The 18,501-nt window shown below is 44.4% G+C and overlaps 1 protein-coding gene across 1 annotated transcript in view; it reads right to left on the reverse strand.

Moving 5' to 3' along the window:
• Positions 1 to 17,307, reverse strand: part of LOC309553532 (aldo-keto reductase family 1 member C1-like) — a 147,392-nt gene extending 130,085 nt beyond the window's left edge. Inside the window, exon 1 of the mRNA XM_082254779.1 lies at positions 17,166 to 17,307. Within this exon, the coding sequence (XP_082110905.1) occupies positions 17,166 to 17,252 (87 nt within the window). The 5' untranslated portion in view covers positions 17,253 to 17,307. The remainder of the gene's footprint in view (positions 1 to 17,165) is intronic.
• Positions 17,308 to 18,501: the final 1,194 nt, after the last annotated feature.

The raw sequence follows: 18,501 nt of genomic DNA on the forward strand, positions 1-18,501 counted from the left end.
AGAGAGGCGATAGTAGATTGGTTTGCTGCTGACACTGGCTCCAGTTCCTTCACATTGTCTCCCACCCAGTCTACTGCAGAAAGGTCAGAGTTGGCACCTGCAGCCGATGTCCAACCGTCTTTCACCTCACCCCCTTGCAAATCAGGCAAGCAGTCTGAGCCCCAAGCCATACAGCAGTCTAGTTCTTTTTGAGGACTCTGTCAGCAGGGTTTCCCAGGGCCATCCACCTAGCCCTGCCCCAGAAGTGGAAGAGATTGAGTGCAGCGATGCCCAACCACTTATTTCTCAAGATGAGTACATGCAAGGACCATCGCAGCACGTCTCCGATGATGACGAAACGCAGGTGCCAACTGCTGCGGCGTTCAGAATTGTGGAGACCGACAAGGAGGGCAGGGGTGAAGACTGGGTGGAAGATGATGTGGAGGACGATGAGGTCCTTGACCCCACATGGAATGAACATCATGCAGGTGACCTGAGTAGTTTGGAGGAAGAGGCGGTGGTCGCACAGAGCCACCAGCACAGCAGAAGAGGGAGCAGGGTGCAGAAGCAGAGCGGCCGTGCCCTAGACACTATGCCTGCTACTGCCCAACGCAGCAAGGGAACGAGCGCACCAAAGTCAGCTCAAAGGAGTTCTCTAGCGTGGAAGTTCTTTAGAAAATGTGCTGATGACAGGACACGAGTGGTTTGCACCCTGTGCAATCAGAGCCTAAAGCGAGGCATAAACCTTCTCAACCTGAGCACAACCTGCATGATCAGGCATCTAAGTGCAAAGCACGAGCTGCAGTGGAGTAGACACCTTCAAAACCAAGAAACGTCTCTGGCTCATCCTGCTTCCTCTTCTGCTGCAGTCTCGGCCGCTCCAGCCACATCTGTAGTGATACCGGCACCTGCCACCCCGCAAACAGAGGATCTGTCAGCAACACCACCACCTGGGTCACCAACCATCTCCACAATGTCCCGTGGAAGCGTTTAGCTTTCCATCTCCCAAACACTTGAAAGGAAGAGGAAGTACCCCCCTACCCACCCGCGATCCCTGGCCCTGAATGCCAGCATTTCAAAATTCTTGGCCTTTGAAATGCTGTCATTCCGTCTGGTGGAGACGCACAGTTTTAAAAACCTTAGGTCGGTGGCTGTCCCACAGTACGTCGTGCCCAGCCGCCACTACTTTTCCAGGCAAGCCATCCCTTCCCTGCACAACCAAGTGGGGGAAAAAATCAGGTGTGCACTGCGCAACGCCATCTGTGGCAAGGTCCACCTAACTACCGATACGTGGACCAGTAAGCACGGTCAGGGGCGTTATATCTCCCTAACGGCACACTGGGTAAATGCAGTGGTGGATGGGCCTGAGGCGGATAGCAATTTGGCGCATGTCCTTCCACCACCGAGGATTGCAGGGCGCTTCAGTTTGCCTCCTGTTCCTAACTCCTCCTACTCCGCTTCCTCATCCTCTACCGCCTCCTCATCCGGACAGCGTAACACCTTCACCACCAACTTCAGCACGGCCAGGGGTAAACGACAGCAGGCAGTTTTAAAACTTGCCTGTTTAGGGGACGAACCACACACCGCGCAGGAGTTGTGGAGGAGCATGGAACAGCAGACAAATGAGTGGTTGCTGCCAGCGAGCCTCAAGCCCGGCCTGGTGGTGTGCGATAACGGGCGAAATCTCATAGCAGCTCTGGGCCTAGCCGGTTTGACGCACATCCCTTGCCTGGCGCATGTGCTGAATTTGGTGGTGCAGAGGTTCCTTAAAAACTACCCCGATATGTCAGAGCTGCTGCAGAAAGTGCGGGCCGTCTGTGCGCACTTTCGGCGTTCTCACCCTGCTGCTGCTCGCCTGTCAGCGCTGCAGCGTAACTTCGGCCTTCCCGCTCACCGCCTCATATGTGACGTGCCCACAAGGTGGAACTCCACCTTGCACATGCTGCAAAGACTGTGCGAGCAGCAGCAGGCCATAGTGGAGTTTCAGCTGCAGCACGCACGCGTGAGTCGCTATGCGGAACAGCACCACTTCACCACCAATAACTGGGCCTCCATGCGAGACCTGTGTGTCTTGTTGCGCTGTTTTGAGTACTCCACCAACATGGCCAGTGCCGATCACGCCGTTCTCAGCTTAACTATCCCACTTCTATGCCTCCTTGAAAAAACAATTCGGGCGATGATGGAAGAGGATGTGGCACAGGATGAGGAGGAGGAGGAGGAGGAGGATGAAGAGGTAACATTTCCAAGGCTTTCAGGGCAGTCATTCACAAGGGGCTCCGAGGGTGGGTTCCTGCACACACAAACGCCAGGGACACAATTGTCCAGCAGGGGCACAGTCCTGGAGGATGAGGAGGATGAGGAGGAGGAGCTGGAGGAGGAGATGGAAGCATGTTCACAGCAGGGTGGCACCCAGGCCAGCTCATGGCCATCACTGGTGCGTGGCTGGGGGAATACAGAGGACACGGACGATACACCTCCCACAGAGGACAGCCTTTCGTTGCCTCTGGGCAGCCTGGCACACATGAGCGATTACATGCTGCAGTGTCTCCACAACGACCGCCGAGTTGCCCACATTCTAACTTGTGCTGATTACTGGGTGGCCACGCTGCTGGATCCCCGTTACAAGGACAACGTACCGTCCTTAATTCACTCACTGGAGCGCGATCGCAAGATGCGCGAGTACAAGCGCACGCTGGTAGACGCGATGCTGCTGGCTTTCCCACCTGACAGCGGGGCCACAGTGGAAGCACAAGGCAGAGGAGGAGGAGGAGGAGGAGGAAGAGGTCGCCAACGCAACCAGGGCACCGCCAGCACCTCAGAAGGAAGGGTTAGCATGGCCGAAATGTGGAAAAGCTTTGTCAGCCCGCCACAACAAACAGCAGCACCAGCAGCTCATATGGAACGTCTTAGCAGGAGGCAGCATTTCACCAACATGGTGGAGCAGTATGTGTGCACACGCCTAGATGTACTGAATGAGGGGTCTGCCCCCTTCAACTTCTGGGTCTCCAAGTTGGGCACATGGCCTGAGCTTGCCCTTTACGCCTTGGAGGTGCTGGCGTGCCCTGCAGCCAGTGTATTATCTGAACGGGTATTCAGTACGGCTGGGGGCGTAATCACAGACAAGCGCAGCCGCCTGTCCAGAGACAATGTGGACAAGCTCACGTTCATTAAAATGAACCAGGCATGGATCCCACGGGACTTTTCCGTACCTTGTGCAGAATAGCGATGGATACCGACCTTACCCAGCCATTGTTCTATTTTTGCTCTTTCTCACTCTTTTGGGGTGTACCCTCATTTAAAATTTGTGAAAAGAAGCAGTGTTGGCTACCTCTTCCTCCTCCTCCACCGCCGCTTCCACCTACACCGCCCATAGGTGTGCGCAGCCTATTGCATTAGGGTGTGCACCCCAAAGTTGAAATACACATGCATGTGTTTGCCTACATGTACATGGCCCCGATACATTACTCTCCCTGCTTGCAAAGAGAAATAGAGCAGAGCAGGTCCGAGGGAGATCTTTCCCATCTCCTCACTGGCAAACAGAGCGATAATGCTATGTGCCCTAGGTGATTAGGGTGTGCCCAGGCACATCCGGCACACCCTGTGCGCACGCCTATGAGACCGCCATATCCATCACCACCTCAACCTCCCTCCTACTCCATATGGGCCTCGTCCTTCAGAGATGAAGAACATTGTTTTATTTTTCTGTTGTTTTTTTTGTTGTTTTAAGTTATTTCCCTATCCACATTTGTTTGCAGAGCACTTGCCATTCTCTTAACAATGTTTTGCTGCCATTTGCAGCACTCTAGCCCTTTCCATTGGTGTTTTAGAGCCATTTTAGTGCCTGAAAGTTCGGGTCCCTATTGACTTCAATGGGGTTCGGTGTCCGAGAAAAGTTCGGCAAAAGTCCGGGACACGGACCCGGACTTTTTTTTAAAGTTCGGCCGAACCCGCCGAACACGGACATCCAGGTGTCCGCTCAACTCTACTAGCTTTGTCTTTTTGGCCTGTTGGGTAGACTCTGACTAGGCAGATTTTGGAGCAGGACCTACCACCTATGGCTCCTTTGCAGATCTCTGTACATTGTGAAGTGACCTCTGGTGTAGTTGTGGTGGTGTGCTCCTCCTCCCCGCCGTGCTCACTAGTGCTGAGGGTGTGTTGTAAAGTCCATGGAGCTGGCCCAGGATGTAACCTTGTGTTGTGATCTGAGCTGTCACATTCTGTGCATTTTAAACTGATCTTACAGTCCTTGGTGAGATGAGATGTTGAAGAGCAGCACCTGTAGCAGTTGTGGTTCTCCTTGAGGAAGGCTTTGCGGTCCTGCAGGGTTTTCTCTCTGAAGGCTCTGCATTTTAGGAGAGGATGCGGCTTCCGATGCAAGGGACACTGCTTACCAGGATCGTTGACCTTTGTCTCTGAGTTAGAGAAGTTGGCAGACCTGTGAAAGGAACCTGGAGGAGACACGTTAGTTTTGTGTACTGCTACTGGAGGTTTGCGGGGGTTAAGTCCCACAGGAGCAGCACACAACAGCGTAAAATCAAAACTTGGATCATTTCTAGTTTTAGCTTGCTGGCACACAAAGTCCACAAAAACAGAAAAAGGAGGGAATGGAACATGATGCTGTCTTTTATATCGGGATCCGTGTGTAATCCACTGCTCTTGCAAGTTATAGGGTAACTTTTGCACAATGGGGTTGACACCTCTGGCTGTGTCAAGGAATGCAAGTCCTTGTAAGTCTCCCTCAGATTTAGCTACTTGAAGTTCCATTAGCAAGTCACTTAACTCTCTAAGTTTATGGTAGGCTTTGCTAGGTATTTTGGGAAAGTTATCAAGTCTTTTGAATAATGCATTTTCTACTGCTTCTGCTGAACCATAACACTCATCAAGTCTATCCCAGATTGTTCTAAGACCAGTGTCTGGGTAGTTTATATTTATTGTCCTGATTCGCCTGGCATGTTCGGCAGACTCATTTCCAAGCCATTTGATCAGGAGATCTATCTCTTCGCTGCAAGATAGCCCTAAGTCTCTGATAGTGTTTTGAAAGGATGACCGCCAGGCTCTGTAGTTTTCAGGGCGGTCATTAAACTTTTCAAGTCCTTTGGTTACTAACTCGCGTTGTGCAAAGAACCTTGCAAAGTCTATGGTGGCTTGGTTAGCCTGCTGTGTGTTGTCATGGTAAGATGGCTGTGTGTAGTCATACCTTTTTCTGGCACCGAGCTGTCCTCTGATGTACCGTTCTGGCTTGGGCGTTGGTTCTGGAGGGCGATTAGAATTAGTGATTCTATTATCTCACTTATGGGGAGTCTGTCGTAGGAGACGTCACTTTGCATGGATTTCTCCCATTTGCAGAAACAAGAAATGATCCAAGTTTTGATTTTACGCTGTTGTGTGCTGCTCCTGTGGGACTTAACCCTTGCAAACCTCCAGTAGCAGTACACAAAACTAACGTGTCTCCTCCAGGTTCCTTTCACAGGTCTGCCAACTTCTCTAACTCAGAGACAAAGGTCAACGATCCTGGTAAGCAGTGTCCCTTGCATCGGAAGCCACATCCTCTCCTAAAATGCAGAGCCTTCAGAGAGAAAACCCTGCAGGACCGCAAAGCCTTCCTCAAGGAGAACCACATCTGCTATAGGTGCTGCTCTTCAACATCCCATCTCGACAAGGACTGTAAGGTCAGTTTAAAATGCACAGAATGTGACAGCTCAGACCACAACACAGGGTTACATCCTGGGCCAGCTCCATGGACTTTACAACACACCCTCAGCACTAGTGAGCACGGCAGGGAGGAGGAGCACACCACCACAACTACACCAGAGGTCACTTCACAATGTACAGAGATCTGCAAAGGAGCCATAGGTGGTAGGTCCTGCTCCAAAATCTGCCTAGTCAGAGTCTACCCAACAGGCCAAAAAGACAAAGCTAGTAAGCTTTATGTAATCCTGGATGACCAAAGTAACAAGTCATTAGCCAGCTCAACTTTCTTTGACATGTTCGGCATTAAAGGCCCCAGCATTCCCTACTCCTTGAAAACTTGTGCAGGAATAGTGGAGACGGCTGGTAGGAGAGCATCCGGCTACCAAATCGAGTCCATCGATGGGCGATCTCGCTTGTCTTTGCCTACTCTTATCGAATGCAATCAGATCCCTGATCACAGATCTGAAATTCCTACACCAGATGTAGCGGCTAATCACCCACACTTGAAACGCATAGCACATCTGATACCAGAACTTGATCCTCAGGCTCAGATCATCCTACTCCTCGGGAGAGATATCTTACAAGCCCACAAATCAAGAGCTCAAATTAATGGTCCCAATAACGCTCCTTATGCTCAGAAGTTAGACCTCGGATGGGTCATCATAGAAGATGTCTGTCTAGGAAGCGTGCACAAACCTAACTCCATTAGCAGCATGCTCACAACTACCATAGAGAATGGACGTCCCTCTCTATTCCAGCCATGCCACAACCATTTCCTTGTTAAGGAATCAGCCTACGCCACCCACTCATCTTGTCCCTTCACAAGCCCCACTAGTGACAACTTTGCCTGTGACAGTGACCAAGACCATTTAGGGTGCACAGTCTTTCAGAGAACTAAAGATGACAATCGTGTGGCAATGTCTATCGAAGACAAACTCTTCTTAGAAGTAATGGAGCAAGGTCTAGTCAAAGACAGCACAAACAGCTGGGTTGCACCTCTTCCCTTCAGACCACAGAGACAACGCTTACCCAATAACAAAGAACAAGCTTTACAACGTTTTGCTTCCCTTAGACGTAATTTACAAAGAAAGCCAGAGATGAGGGAACATTTCTTTTCTTTCATGGGGAAGATCTTTGAGAACGGTCATGCCGAGGTAGCTCCCACCCCTAAAGACTCTGAAGAGTGTGGGTATCTCCCTATATTCGGAGTGTACCATCCCAAAAAGCCAGGTCAAATCAGAGTAGTGTTTGACTCTAGTGCCAAATACAAGGGTATCTCCTTAAATGATGTCCTCTTGACAGGCCCAGACCTTAACAAGAAACTCTTGGGAGTGCTCTTACGCTTCCGCAAAGATTCTATTGCCTTCATAGCTGACATTCAGCAGATGTTCCATTGTTTCTTGGTCAGAGAGGAAGACAGGAACTTCCTAAGGTTCCTTTGGTTCCAAGACAATGATCCTTCAAAAGATATCTCAGAGTATCGCATGAGGGTACACATCTTTGGCAATAGCCCTTCACCTGCAGTCGCTATCTACGGACTCAGACATTCCGCCCAAGAAGGTGAACTTGAGTTTGACTCAGATGCAAGACAAATCATAGAGAAAGACTTTTATATGGATGACTGTTTAAAATCCTTACCTTCCAGTGAGTCTGCAATCTGTCTTCTTAAAAGAGCACAGGAAATGCTCGCTTGTTCCAATCTCAGGCTCCACAAAATTGCTTCTAACAGCAAAGAGGTAATGGAAGCTTTCCCCGCTCAAGACCATTCCAGTGATCTAAAGGACTTAGATCTGGGTACAGACTCTTTACCTGTACTGCGCAGTCTAGGTCTACTTTGGGACTTGAAATCCGATTCCTTTACCTTCCAAGTAAACGGAGAAGAAAGACCCTTCACTCGCAGAGGTGTCTTGTCTACTATCAATAGCCTGTACGATCCATTAGGATTTGCGGCACCCGTTACAATTCAAGGTAAAGACCTATTTAGAGACTTGATTTGTGAAACATCCGACTGGGATGCCCCACTACCCCTTGATAAGAGGAACTCTTGGGTAGAGTGGAGGGACTCTCTATCAGTCTTATCTGATCTCCATGTTTCACGCCCATATGCTCCTGCACCTTCTACAGAGATACAGAGTCAAAACCTTTGCATATTCTGGGATGCTTCTGTCAAGGCAATAGCTGCTGTGGCCTACTTAAGCACTGTTGACACTACAGCAAGATGCCACGTAGGATTCATCATGGGAAAAGCAAAGCTTGCTCCACACCCTGAGCATAATATACCTAGGCTAGAACTTTGTGCTGCAGTACTAGCTGTTGAACTAGCAGAGCTAATAGCCTCAGAGATGGACATTGACCTTAAAGATGTTCAGCTCTACACAGACAGCAAGGTAGTTCTAGGCTACATCTACAATGAAACCAGACGTTTTTATGTTTATGTCAACAACAGAGTGTTGAGGATTAGGAGACTCAAACAGCTGTGACCGCAAGGGATGGCACCACTGTCAAAGGATCAGTTCAGTATTAGAGCTACAGCAGTCTCAGGATCTTATCATCCGCACTGTACAGCACGAAGCCTATGTTAAGGAGATAGACTGTATCTTGAACGAAAAACCTATCCCTAGAGACAGTGCCCTGAGAAAACTTGACCCATTCCTTGATCAAAATTGACTACTTAGGGTAGGTGGTCGTCTAAGACAAGCCAACCTAGATTCAGATGAGAGAAATCCTCTAATAGTTCCTGGTCACCACCACATCGCTTATCTGATTGTGTCACATCATCACTCCCATGTCAAGTGGAAGTCAAAATCTATAAAAACAAGGAGACCAAGTTGTTCCTCAGACCAGTTTCTGAACTGATCTTGCTGTTATCATCTGAGGAATAAATAGTGGTATCTGATGATACCAGGCGGGGAGTGTCATGCCTCCAGCATAAGGAAGTAATTAATTCTATTGGAACTTGTAATACCAATCTTGTCCACAAGATGCCACTGTGACATAGACTGTTGTACAGTACTTTATGGTACTTCCTGTTTTCTATTGCTGGACATTAGTTCCACCCCTCTCTGAGAGAATCTCCATTTTAGATCACCTTGTGACACAGCCAGACACCATCTGAGGTTGCTGTGGGAAGATTCCTGAACCCCCCTTTGAAGCATCGCTGGTATGCTCAGAACTGTTGGTTATATACTCAATGCATATACTGTTTATGTTTGTATACTGATTATATGCCTTTATATGTTTATTTACAGTTTCACCTCTATTCACAATCCTATTCGCATATCCATTCTGACTTGTAACCTGTCATGTGACCACTATTCTATCTCTGGAATAAAGCCTTAAGTTACAAAAGGACTGGTTATTGCAGGATTAAAGGTTTAGCTGTATGTTGAGCTGCACACGCCTGGGGCATACGTGTAGTAAGAACAGAACAGTGAAACAGCGGCTATCCAGCAAGTGGGATTTAGGACAGAGACTATACAGAGGCCTGCTACTCTGCCAGCGCAGTCATCTGCATATGCAGATAACTTAAGGCTTTATTCCAGAGATAGAATAGTGGTCACATGAACAGGTTACAAGTCAGAATGGATATGCGAATAGGATTGTGAATATGAGGTGAAACTGTAAATAAACATATAAAGGCATATAATCAGTATACAAACATAAACAGTATATGCATTGAGTATATAACCAACAGTTCATAGGCATACCAGCGATGCTTCAAAGGGGGGGTTCAGGAATCTTCCCACAGCAACCTCAGATGCTGTCTGCTCCTTCCTGAGGTAAATCTTAAAATGGAGATTCTCTCAGAGAGGGGTGGATTTAATATCCAGCAATAGAGTACAGGAAGTACCATAAAGTGCTGTATAACAGTCTATGTCACAGTGGCATCTTGTGGACAATATTGGCATTGCAAGTTCCAATAGCATTAATTATTTCCTTATGCTGGAGGCATGACAATGGTGGTGGGAGTGTCATGGTCTGGGGCTGCATTAGTGCTGCTGGCACTGGGGAGCTACAGTTCATTGAGGGAACAAGGAATGCCAACATGTACTGTAACATACTAAAGCAGAGCATGATCCCCTCCCTTTGGAGACTTGGCCACAGGGCATTATTTAAACATGAGAACAACCACAAACACACCTCTGAGACAATCACTGCCTTGCTAAAGAAGCTGAGGGTAAAGGTGATTGACTGGCCAAGCATGTCCCCAGACCTAAACCCTATTGAGCATCTGTGGGGCATCCTCAAATTGAAGGTAGAGGATCACAAGGTCTCTAACATCCACCAGCACAGTGGAGGAGGACTCCAGTGGCAACCTGTGAAGCTCTGGTGAACTCCATGCCCAAGAGGGTTAAGGCAGTGCTGGAAAATAATGGTGGCCACACAAAAAAAATTGACACTTTTTTACTTAGGGGTTTACTCATTTTTGTTGCCATCGGTTTAGACATTAATGGCTGTGTGTTTAGTTATTTTGAGGGGACAGAAAATTTACCCTGTTATACAAGCTGTACACTCACTACTTTACATTATAGCAAAGTGTAATTTCTTCAGTGTTGTCACATGAAAAGATATAATAAAATATTTACAAAATATGAGGGGTGTACTAATTTTTGTGAGATACTGTATGTGTAATGTACGGTAGTAAAGGTTATCTCCATCTAGCAGCCAAAGTGCAAACTACTTAGTTGAAGGTTATCCCACTAGAGGGTGTGCACGAGAAAACCTCCAGAAACCTGCCGGGGGGGGGGGCAAGGTTTCCTCCACAGAGTTTATTCCAGCACTATTCATGCTGGACCTGTCCCAGCCTGTGACTGGACAGTAAATGGAGAAGCAGCATAGTGATGATCTCATCCCTCTGTCACTCTGCTATTTCCTCCTATCAGCATGCTTCTTGCATAGGAGCTGATTGTCTTTTGTACTGCATCTTCCTCCCAAGTTCCAGCTCTACTACACAGGGATTACAAGAGGCTGATACCAGGTCAGCTATTTACACTGCTCTTAAAAGTGCATTTAATAATATATTCATAATTACATCGCTATGTCTTTTGTATTTGCCAGACCTTAACCCACACCAAAAGCACAGTACAAGGTTGTTACCAAAGAGAGACAAGTATACCAAACAGTATACAGTATAACACTGTCATCCATCACCTTAATGTTCCAAACATTTGATTGATCAATGCACAACTCCAGAGATAGGACTGCAGAACCTGAACTCAACCTACCTCCGTAATTCACAGTACTACTTTGTCCACATCAGAGGCCTTTGCATCAGTAAAAAAGCATCAGCTAACATCCCAGAGGCCGTGCACAAATATTGTCAATAAAAGGGAAATCTTCTCCTTTTTGTGTAAAGCAAGCAAAAAATTCTTAACCACAAGATAGTCTGGAGATAAGTCAGACTTTGCAAATATGAGAAAAAATAACTTGATTGTCAAGTCTAATGTCAGAGGAAGCAAAGGTGGATGAACACCAATTATATAGTGTGACAGGACTCACTGTCACTGGGAATGAAAAACAGACAATATGCTAAAATCATCAGCTCAACCACCTGTCTTCCAGACATCGTTGAATATGCTGATGTACTCACCTGTTATCTACAATAGGTTCTGTATTTACACCTATTGTTTGTGTATTGTATTGCAGGATCTCTACTACTACTAGCTACTTAATTGGCTCAGGTTGATTGAATCACTGTCATCTATTAGTTGCTGAGTAGAAATATACTGCTTGTGTACTGAGATAATGTGTATTGTGTCATGTCTGCCTGTCCCATTGTTAAATGTTAATGACCTCACATTGTTCTGTCCAGATTGCTGGATAACTAGTTCAGGTGAATTCTGTTTCTGTATACAATTTTATCTGCATATGAAAATGTAATCATGCAACCCCTGACCTGTGTGTGGTAAAATGATCAGGGGGGGGGGGGGTGTCCATGCTGTATATACTGTAAATTCTGTGTCACTGATCAAACTTTGAGGATGATATTTTCCACAGCGCCTATAGTTAGAGAGGTCATTGAAGGGTTGTTTTGAAGATGAAGTCTCACTAAGAGAAAAACTAAGAGAAAAACCTTCCCTCTGATCTATGGAGTCATGCTTAAATATTTCTCATGGTTGTGAAAAGAAGTGCTGAATGATGTTCCCTAAAAGTTCCCTAAAATCATTGGCAGGTTTTGGGCATCCCCCAGCATATTATTTAGCGCTATCCCTCCAAGGCTATGTTTTTATGTGGGTTCAAGGAAGTGGATATTTACTCATGGGGCTGCATATGAAGGCCCGTACACACGTACCGATCGTCGGCATACAAACGTCGGTGGACGAAGGATCTGCCGATTGTACGCGTGTTAGTATGGTGCCTCCGACAGATGTCTGCGCACAATCCGCGGACAAAAGTCTTTCGTGCAAACATGAAAATATTTGTATGCCGACACCAGAACGGACGATTGTTCGCCTGTCAGTACACAATTCGGCCGACAGACCGCAGATTTGCAAGACTGGGCATGCTCAGAAAATAGAAAACACAGGGAAAGTTAACCATTACATGACATCACTTCTGCAGTCGGCGGACAAAATTCTTGTGCTGTCCTTGTGCTGTCTTTGCACTTTTCAGCAGACACCGACATCCCGGGGAGAAAAGAGGAACATTTGTAAGCCGACCATCGGTACGTGTGTACGGGGCTTTAGTGCTGCTATGTTTGCACTGAAATCGCACACCCCACACATAGACCAAGCTGTCAGCGGAGCCAGGAGGACTGCTTCCCGATTACCTGATCGTTGTAATAGACTCTGGCTGTTACCAACGCTGTATCTTGACCTAAGCCAACAAGGCCCAGGCCTAGGGCAGCACTTTGCAGGGGGGCGTCAAAAAATATGCCCCGCATGAAAAAAAACAGCCTCCTCCTGGCTCCTGCACAAAGAGTCCCTACCACTTGCCAGTCTTATGGGCTGGACTGGGTCGGGTGGCAGGACCTAGGAGGCAAATCGGTCTGGCACCCCCATAAAGCGGCCGCTCTGCTGCCAGTATGATAATACAGGCCGGTGGCCGATGACTGGCGGCTGCACTTAATAAAACTGGCGGCTGCCAATACTACTAAGTGTGGCACAGGCAACAGGTCTTAGCGACCTAATGCTCCGCCTACCCCTCTCTGTGGCATACCGGGATTTTGTAGTCTTCTGGATGAGAAGTAAAGCTGGAACATATACTTTTTTTGCTCATGGTTTTTGCAACCTGCTGATTTGTCTTAGGTTTTTCTCTGTTGGAAAATCTTAATGCCAGTTAATCCTTTTTTATTTAGAAAAATGTATTGTAATTAAAACATACACAGGTAAAAGATCTTTTAATCTGTGTGTTGACAAATTTTGGGGTAATTTTTGGCCTCATTGAGTCCTAATGCTTTGACTATTAAACTGATTTGTGAATGTCACATGACCACCTTCAAATGGAACTGTAGTTGGTTAAGTCCCCATCCCCAGTGTTCCTCCTGGGATAAGTGGCACTGACAGCCAAGAGCGGTACCTGTGTTGTCAGATCAGCATTTTATGTCCAATAATCCACAAACATGAATTTAGCATAACCCTATGTGCTGGCCCAATGTGATGTCATTTAGGGGTATTTTAGCAGGTGAATATAAGCAGTCAATATTGTCAGTCAATGTCAATATCAGTGTATTAGAATATCAGTGTCAATATCATTTTATTAGAATAAATGAGAATTGTTGTTTCTGGGCCTTACTACGGGTACAAACAACAAATAACTTACACATGTGGTATCGCTGCTATTGTCATGAGCTGAATAATTTTTGTTTTGTTTTTCTTTGCTGGTAGATTATGGTAATAGCAAGAAATATACAACTACATTTGAAAAAAAAAAAATTCAACCATTTCTTGCCTTTTGGCTTTGAAAATCAACAGAGTTGATTATAAGCCCCGTTCACACTTTAGAGTTTTGTAGCTTGAAGCTCCAAAACACTGGAGGAGAAAAAAAAATCAATTATTCTCTATAGAGGTGGTTCACATCTCCACTCCAAGTAGCTTGAAGCCAAATGCCTGAAGCTCCAAAAAGTTGTGGAGCTTTTTTTGTAGCTCAAATCAGGCAGATTTGAGTGTTTTTGGCGTGTTTTTATTCCAATAGGAATTAATGGAAACGCAACATTTGCGCGTTTTTGTGTGCAATCGTGTGTTTTGTCATGCCATTTTCTGCTCAAATGAAAAATGTAAAAAATAAAAAAGAGTAATAATATATGAATAACTGTAAAATAAATACACAAATAAATAAAAACAATAGTATGTAACAATACAAAATAATATTTAACCCCTAACCTTAAAAACATATTAACTTAAAAATAATAATTTAATAATCATAAAAAAAATAAAACACCCAAGCCCGAAAAAAAAATGACACTTAATTTATTTAGGGTTAGAGTGTTTAGAGTAGTAGGAGTTGTAGTAGTACCCTAACCAAAAAATAAATAATCCTAACCGCAACTCTTAATTCTAAACCTAACCTAACCTTAAGGCTATATGTACACGGGACGTTTTAAAATGTCCTTTGAATGCTGGAACTTGACAGCTACAGAACGACGTTTAAAAACGCCCGTTGTGTCACGTTTGCATACCGCGTATGGACGCGTTGAGACACGTTTAGCGGCGCTTGCGTTCAGAGGCGTTTTTTGCAAAATACATATGGAGACCCTTCCAAATACCCACAATGCAACAGAAATATATGTTTTTCAGCCATTTTCATTTGAATGAATATATACACATATACATACAAATATACACATATACATATATACATATATATATATACCCCTAACCCAAAATCTGCATAGTTGGGTCACCTTGGCATGGCAGAGTCAGGTCACCCTAAACTCTGGTCACCCTTACATGGCAGCTGGATGACCCCACTCTGCCATGTCAGGGTGACCGGAGTTTAGGGTGACCTGACTCTGCCATGCCAGGGTGACCCAACTATGCAGATTTTGGGTTAGGGGTTTACACACACACATATATATATATATATATATATATATATATATATATATATATATATATATACACACACACATATATACACATACATACACACACACACACACACACAAGTGAATATATATATATATATATATATATAACGCGGGTGAACGCGTTCGGTCACATTTTTTGCGTTTTAAACGCCGGTAAACACACGTTCTGAACATCCTGAACGCAAATAATTGCTTTCCAAAAAACGACACTGAACTCAACTGCCTGTAAATGACTGTAAACGACCCTGTGTACATGGACAGATAAAATAACATAGAGGTGGGCTCAGGGGCTTCTGAAAAAAAACGCCCAACTGCTCCTAAACGGCCGTGTACAAGTTGCAGTGTACATGAGGCCTAACTGTAACTCCTTATCCTAATTAAAAAAATAATAGCAAAGGCTATGGAAAAGCTGAAATAGCTAGCAACAAATGATGCAACAGATGATCGTTTTTTCTATTGGCTAATAAAAAAAAGTGTAAAAATAAAAAATAAGAGGTAAAATAAATAAGAAAAGAAAAAACAAAAATTTACAGCGCACTGTCCCACTGAGCTTGTGCGCAAAAGCGAACGCATCAAACCACACATGTGAGGTATCACCGCGATCGTTAGAGTGAAAGCAATAATTCTAGCCCTAGTCCTCCTCTGTAACTCTAAACTGGTAACCTGTAGACATTTTGAAAATATCACCTATGGAGATTTTTAGGTACCAATGTTTGTCGCTATTCCACGAGCCTGCGCAATTTTGAAGCATTACATGTTGGGTATCTACTTACTCTGCGTAACATTATCTTTCACATTATAGAAAACAATTGGGCTAACTTTACTGTTTTTTTTTTTTAAAATGCAGTGAAATTTATTTTTTCCAAAACAATTGCGTTTGAAAGACTGTTGCGCAAATAGCGCGTGACAAAAAATATTGAAACGACCGCCATTTTATACTCCAAATTCTTTGCTAATATATATATATATATATATATATATATATATATATATATATATAAATAAATAATGTTTGGGGGTTCTAAGTCATTTTCTAGCAAAAAATACTGATTTCAACTTGTAATCAACGCGTGTCAGAAATACGCAATTCTTAAAGTGAAAATTCTTAAAGCGGTAGTATACCGCTTTTTGTGACTTTTAACTACAGGTAAGCCTTACCTGTAGGTACAATTAATATCTCCTAAACCTGCACTGCATGCAGCCGCTGATGTGGCGGACCTTCAGAGTTTCCTTGCAGGGAAGTGCCGGAAAATGACTCCCACGCGCATGCGCAGGAGTGACGTCATCGCGGCTCCGGCCGCCGAACCCGGAAGAGACCCAGAGGGATCATGTCAGCTCCCACAGCGGTGTCTGGGGGTCCGTGTCGGGGCTTCATTCTAAGGTAAGTATTTCATAATGAGCTAGTATGCGATGTATACTATGGCTCAATATGCCTTTGTCTTGCAGGTTTTTTTTTTTTTTTTTGTTTTTTTTAGTATACTACCGCTTTAAGTGGTTAATCTATTTAGTACTTAACAGGTGAATATCCAAACAAAGTAAATAGACCCTCAAACAGTGATCAAACATATAACACAGTTCTAAATAAACATAAAGTCCATATAGTGAGTCCAACTGAAGATTAGCAGTCAAATGACAGCTGAGTAATCCACTGTGAAGTAAGACGCTATGCTCAGGTGTGAATGCAGCCTTAAAAATTTGGCTCCCGTTGACTTTGATGGGGTTCAGATTATCATTCAGGATTTAGGAGCAGTTGGTGACTGTCCCATGAACTCAACCTAGGTGAGTTCATCTTACCCTTATGGGCCATACACACTATACAATTGTCTTTAGATTTTTTCCTTTAGATTTACCAAAACCATATAATATGAGGTCAAATCTAAACACTTTCAATTTGTATGCAATCAGGCAGGCCCTTGTACTATATAGTTGAAGGTAAATCTAAAGGAAATCTAACAACAAAAGTTGTATAGTGTGTATCCAGTTTAAAGCTCTATGTAGTGCAAGGGCCTGCCTGATTGCATACAAATTAAAAGTGTTTAGATTTGACCTCATATTATTTGGTTTTGGTAAATCTAAAAGAAAACAATCTAAAGAAAATTGTATACTGTGTATCCAGCTTTAGTAATAGGCAGTTTCTTTTAATTGGATTGTTGTACGTTGGAAAACTTCATAACTGATAAACGCAACACAAATATACTTGGAGTTGTCTGACTCAAACTAATCAGGTTGAACTGTCTAAAGATAAATAAATTGTTGCTCAGTCTAGCACATTCTGTGATAAAGTTTTTGTTACAACATGTTCTTTTACGGTTAGACTTTTTTTTTTTTTAAGCCCCTTTTTCCAAACAGTGTAGTGTGCAAGGCCTTAGGCCTCATCTGATCTCTCAGAATGTTTGCGTGTCTCGCATTGCTTGGATTCCTCTAATCCCCAAACATTTCCATGTTCTACATGCCTGACTGTACTCACATATTCTGGAGCGTACGTCCCAAACCCAATAATTGGAATCTTGTTGCCATCATTCATTAGAAGAGTGGGATGAGAAGGATCTGCCATGGCTGAAGCTGAGTCACACTGATACAGAGCAATGTGTGTGAAAGTATATGCTGAATGTACACAGAGTGAGGAGGAGTGTCTGTAAAACTACTTGGGGTGAGGTCATATATACAGAAAAATATTATAAAAGGAGGAATCCTGGGAGTGTCATGCCTGCACTACACCATCTCTACCTACCACAGATTACATACTGTATATGTATTATAAACTATTTTTTATTACAAAATGATTTATTTATATACTTATAAAACAACATTTCATTCCTAAATCAGGACAAATAAGGCAATAATGCCAATATGATTTAAAGTATAGCTAAAGGCAAAATTGTTTTTTCATTTTGGATAGAGTGGAGAGGGATTAGAACCCCTGCCAGTTTTTATTGCTGTCTGTATCCCCGTTAGGACGGTTCACCTTCTCTATTTGCCCTGTTTACCATTTTCATTGAAAGTGAAAGTAAATCCCGAATTTTGGGTTGTCCCCAGAAAAGCAATAGAGGGGAAAACTTCTAATGGGGACACTAGTTCCAGTTGCCTGGGGGTCCCCAAGGAATTTCCTTTATTTGCATGATTTATTTTCACTTCCTGTTTGGCTATGGGACAGGAAGTGAAGGGAAATCTCTGCAATGGGACACAGATGGGGGAAAAAAAATCTGACAGGGGTTATAACCCTCTCTTACTCTATCCAAAATGTAAAAAAAAAAAAATTGCCTGTAGTTCTACTTTGATCTTACAGGGCAGGTTTTGATCCGACTGATGTATGAGGTACTGTGGCGTTTGTTGAGTAGTGTGAGACGTATTTCTTGTACTTGCACAATGTTGACAGGTACATCAGAAGAATTAAAGAGGAAGTAAACTGTTGTTTTTGTTTTTTATTTTTTTCTGACCTGCAAAGTGAAGGCATAATGTGCTAGTATGCATCGCATACTAGCACATTATGTGAAACTTACCTGCAAACGAAGCCTTCGATCGATGTGTTGCCACCGCTGGAGGGCGCATCCATCTTCTACCGTCTTCCTTCTGGGGAGCCGTCGGTCATGGCACAGGGCACGGGTAGCCGTTCCTTCAGAGTGCATGCGCCGATGACCTCACCGGCTGCATATACAGTAAATATCTCCTAAACAGTACACGTTTATAAGATATTTACAGTACCTATAGTTAAGCCTTATTATACAGTAGAATTGGGCTGGATGTTCGACTCAAACATTGGGTGTTCGTTGCACACATAAACACCCAGGGCGATCGTCGGCAAG

The sequence above is a fragment of the Pelophylax lessonae genome, assembly GCF_965119305.1.
Source record: "Pelophylax lessonae genome assembly, chromosome: 4".
NCBI classification, from domain to species: Eukaryota; Metazoa; Chordata; class Amphibia; order Anura; family Ranidae; genus Pelophylax; species Pelophylax lessonae.